We start from the raw sequence: 10,322 nt of genomic DNA on the forward strand, positions 1-10,322 counted from the left end.
AAGAATTCCCCGAAATGTACAAGTAAGCCTATAAAGTAATTTACCTTTAAGATAAAAATGCACATTTCCATCCTTAAAAAAAAAAAAAAATAGAGTACGCCGACATATTAAGAACGTGCACAAGATTAATTTGCCCGAAATAGAAAACTTCGTTGTATCGCTCAAAGGGAAAAGGAAGAATGGAAATGTAACCCAACATTCTACTGAGAAAGCGGGAGAGCTTGCAGTAATGAATTAGGAATTAAAATTATTTGACGCATTGAAAATTGATGGGTAATATTTTTAACAACCACACATAAATAAGGGATGTACACATGTTTGTGGTGTGTAAATGAGATGTTTAAAGTGCAGTCATACTTGGCTATGCAAGTTCGTATTCTACATATTTTGTCATCAAATTAAGGAAGTGAAATAGTAATCTATCTTCGTGTGAACACAAAACAATGGAGGGGTATGAACCAAATATATTTTAAAATTTCTAATGTTAATTAAAATGTTTTGAATTTATTTTGAAAGGTTTTAAGCACCGAGAGCGAAGGCAGAGCGAATACGTTTTCGATGTTCGCATTATGAGAGTAAAAGATGCACTGACGAAATGTATGGATCGCGTTTTGAAAGTGCTATACGTTCTATATTTATTGACGGTATTGCNTGCAACGATTGTGGGCAATCGTTTTTGTTTAAAGGTAATCTGTTTGTACACCAACAGAAACATGCAGGCCAAACGATACAGTGCAAGTATTGTCAGAAGCGTTACGTTCGTTCTATTGATCTTGAAGTTCATTTACGAAGCCACACGGGTGATACGCCATTTAAATGCGATAAATGCGAAAAAGCCTTTACAAAAATGTCCACACTGCGAAAGCATGCACAATTACATGAGGGACTACAGTGGAAGTGTGAGGACTGCGGGAAGGAATATTCATATGAATGGACACTACAAAGACACCGTCTAGAACATACAGGGTTGCCGTTAAGATGTTCAATTTGTGAAAAAGAATTCCCCGAAATGTACAAGTAAGCCTATAAAGTAATTTACCTTTAAGATAAAAATGCACATTTCCATCCTTAAAAAAAAAAAAAAATAGAGTACGCCGACATATTAAGAACGTGCACAAGATTAATTTGCCCGAAATAGAAAACTTCGTTGTATCGCTCAAAGGGAAAAGGAAGAATGGAAATGTAACCCAACATTCTACTGAGAAAGCGGGAGAGCTTGCAGTAATGAATTAGGAATTAAAATTATTTGACGCATTTAAAATTGTTGGGTAATATTTTTAACAACCACACATAAATAAGGGATGTACACATGTTTGTGGTGTGTAGATGAGATGTTTAAAGTCCAGTCATACTTGGCTATGCAAGTTCGTATTCTACATATTTTGTCATCAAATTAAGGAAGTGAAATAGTAATCAATCTTCGTGTGAACACAAAACAATGGAGGGGTATGAACAAAATATATTTTAAAATTTCTAATGTTAATTAAAATGTTTTGTATTTCTTTTGAAAGGTTTTAAGCACCGAGAGCGAGGGCAGAGCGAATACGTTTTCGATGTTCGCATTATGAGAGTAAAAGATGCATTGACGAAATGTATGGATCGTGTTTTGAAAGTGCTACACGTTCTATATTTATTGACGGTATTGCGATCCGCGATCCAGATTACAAAATTTTAGAAATTTTGCGATATAGATCACGAACCATGAATACTGCATGCTACACCGTCAATAAATAGCGCGATACTTGGATAACGTCAATAAATACTGACCGTGTGACGAAGCCCTTAAAGCAATTGGTGCGATTTGCAAAATACATTTGTAACGAACGTAATAAATATTTTAAATTGAAGCTCTTAAAAACACATCATTTACGTCATATCCATCAAATTAGTGGGAATATTTTTGACTTTTTGTTAAGAAATCCTCAAAAAAGATTTTTAAAATCGTCCGACTGGCAGAACAAGCGTGATGGTATCTTTAAATTTTAATACAAAATAACTGTATTTATTGAAAAAACCAATAAAAATTACATTAATTATATTAATATTTTTTGTTTTCCGATTTTTTTAAAGCAACAGGACTGCGGTTTGTAATATACCAATCGATAAAAATAATATCTTTGATTTTTTATTAAAAAAAAATAAGCAATGGCCGAGGTTTATTGATTTCCAATTTTCGAATCGTACGAAAACAAGGAAAGTTACACAAAACTCTCAGCAAATAAAAAATTTACAAAATTTGCATTTAATTATTTTCAACACAAACATTACTCGGACAATTTTTTTGGAGAATATACTGTGATAAACAAATGTTTGCCGAAGTTTACACAAAATTACACCAATTTTTCGAGTCCGAGTTTTCTTCGGTTAGCTTGTGGAACAAACCTAATTCAGCATTTTTCATCACTTAAAATTAGAAATCGATTCGTAATTATCGGTAGCTGCAACAGAAAAATCGATTCCCGTATCTAAGGGTTATCGGATTATCTCATCTTAATTTGTTTATAAAACTGCAATGGTTTGGCTATGGCAAATATATGTCGGGCGTGTTTATTGAAAAAGCAGTTTAAAGAGCTTTATGATTGGTATATGCCAATGGACGACATCAATGAACCACTAACGTTAATGGAATGCTTTCAATTATGTACACAACTGGATGTAAATAAGACGTCACCAAAGTCCCAAATGAAGATGCATTACTTATGCAAGGACTGTGTACATGAGCTAATAAATGCATTCAGATTCATAAGAAAAGCACAAAAGTCTGACCAGGAGCTATGTAGACATGACAATGGATGTAAGAATCAATCGGAACGTTTCGAGTGGATAAATATGCAAGAGTACGATGATTCCAATCGTTGCGAATCTGAGCAAGTATCATATGAAGAGGTATATATATATATATATGAACAAATGTGGGTATGCATGTGAAATATTTAATACATTTTTAATCTTGAAAAAAAAAAAATTTGTCTGCATTGAAAGCATTTAGCTATTGAATACTTAATTGAAGAACAAAGAGAAGCTCACGATTTAGACACTTTGAATAGTTCCCCCGAAAATCGGCAGTCTACAAACAACAACAACAACTCGGAGAATTATTTACTCACGGAAATGGAAGAAACAGAATTATGGCATTTAAAGAATTCCAAGAAGAATGTATGTTTAGAGGAACGCCTCAAATATAAACCCAACAGCATCGATGATCCGGAAAAGGAATTATCACGAATGGCTCCAGAAATAGGTAAGCAAAGTGCTACCAACGCATGTGGAGCATCTTCTATGATTATTTGCGAATACTGCAGTAAACCATTAAAGGGAAATCAATACAAACGACATATATCTCGGTTTCACCCCAAAAAATGAACAAATAATGCTTTGTTACGCATGCCGTAAGTTTGTATTAAAATAATCATATATTTATCGTATTTTTCCTAAATCGGTAAAGAATCGAACACTTTTACTCAACAACTACATACATTTCATTAGCTAGATAAACAAAGTTATGTACTTTCGTTATAGGGATATTTTTTTTATGAAATTTCAAAATTGTTTCTAGTTAACCAAAGGCGCGATCTAAAGAATTTAAATAATAAATTCTGCAATTTTATAGTTTCTGCATATAAAAAAAAACTGTGCATAAATAATTCCTGCCCATAAATAAATATATTTATTTTAAAGCCCTTGAGCTTGTACTTTACGGACTACTTATAGATTTCGGTAAAGCTCCGATTAGTTTGGTTTTGAATAATATTGGATTTGAAAAAGTGGTGAATGCACAAGAAAATGTTAACGCATAACATTTATTCAAGTTTCAATGATGTGTTCCGCACTTTTTTTAAGTAATTGTTTTGTGAAAAAAATACGGTTTTCTTTGTTGTTCAGCGTCTACCTTTGAAGATGCAGTTGGATTGAAGAGGCACGAAGAGACCCATCAGGCGAATAGAAAGAGGTCTATAAGTTGCAGCGAGTGCCAGCGAAAATTTTTTACTCAAAATGCATACAAAACCCATATTAAAACTCATGAAGAAAACCGGGAACCCCAATTCAAATGTGACCAGTGCGAAAAATCTTTCTTTTACAAAGGCGGTCTAAAGCTTCATAAACAATGTCATACTGGGCTTTCGTTGAAATGTAAAGTTTGCTCAAAGCAGTATCCGCGGCCTGTTGATCTTGAAATCCATCTAAGAAGTCATTCTGGCGAACTACCATACAAGTGTCCGAAATGCAATAAATGTTTCAAGTATGTTCATGTTTTGAATAAGCACGTCCGGCATCATGAAGGTCATCGTTATAAATGCAACTTGTGTGGAAAAGAGTACGCTCATCAATCAACAATGCTACAGCATCGTAAAGAGCACACAGGCTTACCGTTGCGATGCTCTATATGCGACAAGGGATTTGTAAAAAAATCAAAGTACGTTTGGAATAAACTTGTATCAATGTATATTATATTTAATAAGTTTCGCCATATTACTTTTAGGATGCGACGCCATATCGGCGGTGTTCATAAAGTGACGGATGTCGAGGAAATCGATCAGCTTATTGTAAAAGTAAAAACAAAAAGCATTTACCGTGGACGTGTAACGGAGATATAATCATTAATAATAAGATAAGATATAATCATTAAAAACATTATAATAAGTTTAGATTTCAATTACATTTATTTATTCTCAAACATAAGTATCAATTAAGTTTAACCAACATTTCCTCTATGTCGTTTGCCACATCTCCACCACTATCCTTTACTTCAATCTCTTTCATAACACTGTCCGCTTGTACTAAAGTAAGTTTTTTTCTATGTAAAGGTTTCGGTGTTTGTAATTTTGTAACTTTAAGGAGTTCCTCTTCTGTTAGATCAATAAGATGCGTCGATTTAAGGTGTACTTTAAATCTGTGAACATATAAATTATTTACAATTAATAAACTCAATATTCCAAAAGCAGAATTTGGTATACTTTTGCTTGGAGGGATATCCCCGCCCACAATAACTGCACGGAAAAGGCATTTCGCTGTGTACAAAAGAATGTTCTTGCAATGCTTTTGTTGATGTGAATAGCTTTCCACATTCTTCACATTGTAGCTTCAATCCTTGGTGTCTCCACATGTGTGTGCGCAGGTGCCCCTTTATAGCGAATTTTTTTCCGCACACTTCACATTCAAACGGATAATCCCGAGTATGGAATCGCATGTGTACATTTAATTCATATTGGCGTACAAATTGCTTCCCTGAAATTTTTCGTATTGTTTTTAACGTGCAATATCTACTTCGAAGTTAATACGAACCGCATTGATCACAATTTATTGTATCGCCTTTATGAAGGCGGATGTGATTTTCCAGAGCTACTTTACTGACATAAACTTTATCGCAATCGTCACATTGGTGAAGTTGTCGCTCGTTACGATGTACTTCACAATGCAAGCGCAGGTAGTGTTGTGTGGAAAATCGCTTACCACATATTTGACAGGCATCAGATTTGACACTAACTTCTTTGCGTTGGTGGTACTTATGATGCGTATTTAATAAGGTCTGAGAGAAGAACGTTTTATCTAAGAAGAATGCAAAAGTCACCATTGTTTAAATCAATCATGTTCATAATAGATTCTAACTGACCGCAAAAGTTACAAGGGAAGGTAATCGAATTGTCGTGAGTTCGACGCACATGGTCGTCCATTTTAACTTCCTGACATCGATATTCACATTCACTGCACTGTATAATCTTTGAATGATTGTTTTTTATGTGTTGACGTATTGTTTCTCCTTTAGTTACTTTTTGATGGCAAATTTTGCAAATAGAAGCTTTTCCATCAAAGGCTTTATGAGTTCGAGAATGAAGCAATAGCTTTCGACGAGTTTCAAATGACTGAAGGCAAGTTGAACAGTAGAAGGCAGAGTTCAAATCTATGAGAAGAGAAGTATTAGCTTTGTTTGAGCATAAAGTGCGTATTGAATGTTTTTTTTTTACCGATTTCATTATCATCGATGATGATTTTCTCTGTATTAACATCATCCTCTTCGAAACTCTCATGGGTTATATTTCCACCATCTATGCCAACGTCCATTAACTCCAAGATGGAATGCTTTTCGGCTTCTATTAATGGTGCAGATTCATTTGTTATCGTTTCATTAAGAGAATCATTATCCTTTTCATTATTTTCTGAATAATCGAGATTCAAGTTTCTATTCAAAGAGTCCTCTTCGATTAGTTTTATTGATAAAATAGGAGAGCTTGTATTATGGCTATGCTCAAATTTCGGGTTAAAATAAGAGCCACAATGTAAACAAAGCACCATCAACGCTAATGCAATACATAAATCTTGATATGAAAGTTCTTAATATAATCATTTCATGCACATTACCTTGGTTTTCCGTTTCTTGCGTGGTTATATTGTCATTTCGATCTTCCTCCTCTTTTAAAGTTGTTACGACATTTTTCTGTAAAAGCAATTAATGTTTTTGGTTATCCAGGAAAGTGTTTTAAGTCTTATTACAGCTTTTATACTTAAAAATTCAGCAACTTCTTACATCATCGCTGACTGATGACAATACTTCCTCATCTGCTACTTCGAATTCTGTTTCATATTCTTCATAATCACCAAGAAGCACAATGCTTACATTTTCTTTGCTTTCTAGGCTGCCTTTTAAAATTGTATCTGCATATACAGATTTCTTAATGAAGTTCCAAGCAACTTCTAATTCAAACCCGCATTGTTCACAAATACTTTGAGGCATTTCCTCTTCTCGATCAGCTGCTGCTAATTGCGTACAAGTCCGAAAGCAATCCATATATGTAGTAAACATGCTTGATTGATGAGTCTCCAAGTGGAAGCTCTCAGGATTGCTTTGCTCGAAAGGAGTCTCCAGATCTATATAGGATAATGAAGTTTTGAGGCATACTCGACAGATCGGAACTATATCCATAAATAAACTCTAGTTAAATTTATCAGCTTTTATTTAATGCAATAATACACCAAATATAAGTAAATAAACACAAGATTTACAAAAAATGTGCAAAATGTCAACACAGCGCCCTAAAGATGAGTATAAATAAATTATCGACCTTATAATCGATAGGAATTATAAAATACACAATAAAAAAATTCTAGTTCTTTTTCCTATTTTTAAGAAAAGGGTGTGAGGTGAAAAACATTCCTACCAAAAGAACTTCACACAAAATGTGACTAGGTGATTAAACTTCATCTAAACTGACGGCTATATATACGTATATCATATATTACATCGGAATGGGCGGGCCGAAATTAATGTTTATCACATGCACACGTTGCTAAACGAATACACTTTTGTTTAAAAGTACATTTATAAATTTAACATTAACTAATTCTATGTTGAAATACCATCAATTGCTGGTTACAAAGCTACTTATTACGTCTTTATTTACCACGTGTACATGTTGCCAGAGGATCATACTTGACAAAAGAAAGGTGTTCTGTGAAAAAGGTGTTGCGCCCCATTCCTTCGACAACACAGAAAGAAGAATTCTACTTAGTAAGGGTTATAATCCTTAAGCGCGACCAGAGGCCGCCTACGCAGAATGAACTTTTTCAATGGAAGCCTCTAGAGCCTGGGGTCCTCACCTTTATGCACAAGAAATATTACATACATTTGGCGGCCCTACTCTTGTCCGGCGATACGGAAAGGCTCAAGTTATTGCCTTCATCTACTCAAAACAAGCGGAAACGCAGGTAAAAATTTTGATTTTTGCCCATTTTTGTAAGAACTCCCAATGGACCTATAAGGCGGCTCGGCAGTTGGGAGTTAAATTTTTGAAAACGTTCATGCCCTCTCCAAAATGAGGTGTGGGATGCCATGCTCCCTCCCTTCCGCCCACCACGCACACAACGATCTGCCGTAAAGTAAAGTTTCCCTTAAATTGATTTTGAAAAAGGGTAGAAAAAGCTATTTCTTATTAAAGATGAAGAATTCCATACATTCTCTTAGGCTAGTAGTACAACTGAAAAACAAGCTTTTCAGGCGTTCCGCGCTTTTCAGGCTTTCAGCAATAGCTGACTTGTATAGTTGAAAGCCTGAAAGGCGAAAAAAAGATTATTGTGGAGTTGTACTCTAATAACGGCTGTACTACTTTGAGCTTTGCAAAACAAATTCAAATTCAAATAAAAGTTTAAACTATGGAAAATCCAATTAAAGTCGCATTTTTTCAAGACTAGCTGGTAAAAAACTAACAGTTTTACTGGTTGTTGTCTCATTTACAAAAATTCAAACCTGAATGAGAAAACTTTAGTTTCAGAAATCACCAATTTGATATAAAAAATCTTAAAAAATTGTTTGGGCTAAACATATAGCATTATAATATATTATTAATTCATAATTTGATCATAATTTGATAATAGTTGTGTTTTTTTTTACAAATTATCCAGTAACTTGCCAGCAACTCTCCAGTAACTTTATTTCTAAGAATTCGCTCTCATAGAAAAAATTTGCAAAAAAGTACGTGAACGCTTTTCCAGTAATAATTTGCAAGTTTCATGAACAGCTGATAAATTGGTTGTTTGTTCGCAGCAAAATCCTAATAAAACAATACATTTTATATTTAAATAGGTTTATTTTGTGAAACTCAACAATAAAAACCCACAAACAGTTTCCTTATTAGTTTAAATTTCATCCAGCAACATGCGATCAGCTGTTTTTCGTACTGGCAAATTCTTACAAGTAAAAATTTATCCAGTAAAATCCAGTAAAAACTTGCAACTTCAACTGTCATTTTTCGCTCTCTCAATTTCCCCTACTTTGCAAGTTTTTGCGTACGAAAACGCCAAAACATGAAAATTCGTAAAAACTTTTACTGGATTTGACTGGAAATGAGTAAAAAAAACGCAACTATTATGTTCGATCAAATATAATAAATCAGTAATTTTGCTTAACAAATATATTGTGTTACTCAATTAAAAATGACAGTTGATTAGACAGATTTCAACTAGAAAAGTTTGAATGTAATATAGAACTCGATATCAGTGAGCCTTAAAACGTAGTACGTTTACTTCTTGGGAGATTCTCCTTATTTTTAGAGAAATTGACAGCTCCTTCGACAGCTGTCAAATCTCAAGGATTTAATTTCACGTAAAATTCGTGACTAGCGTGTCTAAAAAGCTTATCAGTAGCATTTAAAATAACATATTCTTATTATCAGAAAAATTAACAGTCAATTTGACAGCTGTCAACTCTCAAAGCTTTAATTTGATGTAAAATTCGTGATGAGCATGTTTAAAAACCTTATCAGTAACGTTTTCAAAAAGATTCTCTGATTTTTTAAGGAAATTGGCAGTCCGTTTGACAGCTGTCGACTGTCAAACTTTTGATTTGACATAAAATTCGTGACTAGCGTACCTAAAATCCTAATAAATGGTATTTTCAAAGAGGTTTTCTTATTTTTAGAGAAATTAGCAGTTGATTTGACAGATGTCAACTGTCAAACTAAAAATTTTATGGCACATTCAGATTTAGCATAACAAAAATACTACGATGATGCATTTTTATTATAATCGTGACAGTCCTTCTAATTTTTCGCGTAAAACATAGCTTCTCCGACCACTGTGTCCCGTACAATTTTTAAATTGGAACTCAGCAACTTTTCACTCCAAGCTTGCGATTTGTACTTAGGTAGTCCGATATTTTAAGAAACGAATCATAATTGGTCCTGCTTCCTGCAACAAAATATAATTTTTGAGAAAAAGTGGACTTATCAACTTTTTACTCTTAGCTAGCGATATGCAGTTTTAAAAAGTAGACTAAACAAGTTTTGTAAAAATACCACAATTGGTTTACTTTTTAACTGGCAAGAATCTAATTACCATCGGACTGGTTCGTTTTAGGTGATAAAGAACTAGTCCTGAACCTGAAATTTGTTTCACTTGTTAGGATTTTTCATGCAGGGTATACTTACTGCAGCCACTTACACTATTTTAATTCCATAAATACATACAGATGCGCCTGTTAACATCCATACCATTTACCACACTTACATACATATGTATGTATGTATTTATTTTAATAGTTGTACACTGTGGTTCATTTCATTGAATTTAAAATTTATTTTAAACAATTTTTTTTCTGTTATTTTTGCTAATCTACAGTAAATAGTACATAGTAAGATACTCCTAGGTGCATGCGGGTGGTGTAAATAGTAACAAATAGTTTACAGTTGCACTTTCTAAATTTAAAACAAATGCAAGACATTCAATATTCAACATTCAACATTCGATAAGTTAAGCTTCTCAAGCTACATACTTACTCCTCACATATTCACATACATATTTATGTATATGTATGTACGTGTACTTACTTATGC

At 33.6% G+C, this 10,322-nt stretch overlaps 3 protein-coding genes and 1 long non-coding RNA gene across 4 annotated transcripts; 3 read left to right on the top strand and 1 right to left on the bottom strand.

The window, feature by feature from the left end:
* On the top strand, positions 1-642 carry LOC108371941 (uncharacterized). Its single transcript, XR_001848799.1, has 3 exons — positions 1-22; positions 94-451; positions 517-642. It is a non-coding gene; the product is annotated as an uncharacterized LOC108371941 (long non-coding RNA).
* Positions 643-646: 4 nt separating this feature from the next.
* On the top strand, positions 647-2,044 carry LOC108371939 (zinc finger protein 501-like; the record flags this gene model as incomplete). Its single annotated transcript, XM_017627559.1, has 3 exons — positions 647-1,017; positions 1,089-1,446; positions 1,512-2,044. Coding segments are annotated over 2 exons (516 nt in total), but the record flags the coding sequence as incomplete, so codon positions are not given.
* An 89-nt stretch (positions 2,045-2,133) lies between these two features.
* LOC108371943 (zinc finger protein 431-like) lies at positions 2,134-4,608 on the top strand. The gene is made up of 4 exons (XM_017627562.1): positions 2,134-2,886; positions 2,983-3,241; positions 3,883-4,414; positions 4,481-4,608. The coding sequence occupies exons 1-4, from the start codon at positions 2,524-2,526 to the stop codon at positions 4,593-4,595; spliced, it is 1,269 nt and encodes a 422-aa protein (XP_017483051.1). The 5' UTR covers positions 2,134-2,523; the 3' UTR covers positions 4,596-4,608.
* A 34-nt stretch (positions 4,609-4,642) lies between these two features.
* Positions 4,643-7,699, bottom strand: LOC108371942 (zinc finger protein 623-like). The gene is made up of 7 exons (XM_017627561.1): positions 6,524-7,699; positions 6,358-6,433; positions 5,964-6,296; positions 5,612-5,899; positions 5,284-5,547; positions 4,956-5,226; positions 4,643-4,891 (listed from the first exon to the last, which is right to left on the bottom strand). Exons 1-7 carry the CDS (start codon positions 6,917-6,919, stop codon positions 4,684-4,686), a joined length of 1,836 nt encoding a protein of 611 aa, XP_017483050.1. The 5' UTR covers positions 6,920-7,699; the 3' UTR covers positions 4,643-4,683.
* Positions 7,700-10,322: the final 2,623 nt, after the last annotated feature.

Source organism: Rhagoletis zephyria, unplaced genomic scaffold, assembly GCF_001687245.7.
Source record: "Rhagoletis zephyria isolate East Lansing unplaced genomic scaffold, Rhagoletis_zephyria_1.1 Rzeph_scaffold_05315, whole genome shotgun sequence".
Classification (NCBI taxonomy): domain Eukaryota; kingdom Metazoa; phylum Arthropoda; class Insecta; order Diptera; family Tephritidae; genus Rhagoletis; species Rhagoletis zephyria.

What these genes read in the sequence shown, in the direction of transcription:
- LOC108371943 (XM_017627562.1), top strand. Translation starts at nt 2,524, where the DNA reads ATGGCAAATATATGTCGGGCGTGTTTATTGAAAAAGCAGTTTAAAGAG. An exon ending in ACGAATGGCTCCAGAAATAG is followed by an intron (nt 3,242 to 3,882) that starts GTAAGCAAAGTG and finishes TTTGTTGTTCAG; the next exon opens with CGTCTACCTTTGAAGATGCA. An exon ending in GGATTTGTAAAAAAATCAAA is followed by an intron (nt 4,415 to 4,480) that starts GTACGTTTGGAA and finishes TATTACTTTTAG; the next exon opens with GATGCGACGCCATATCGGCG.
- LOC108371942 (XM_017627561.1), bottom strand. Translation starts at nt 6,919, where the DNA reads ATGGATATAGTTCCGATCTGTCGAGTATGCCTCAAAACTTCATTATCC. An exon ending in TGTCATCAGTCAGCGATGAT is followed by an intron (nt 6,434 to 6,523) that starts GTAAGAAGTTGC and finishes TTGCTTTTACAG; the next exon opens with AAAAATGTCGTAACAACTTT. An exon ending in CATCGATGATAATGAAATCG is followed by an intron (nt 5,900 to 5,963) that starts GTAAAAAAAAAA and finishes CTCTTCTCATAG; the next exon opens with ATTTGAACTCTGCCTTCTAC.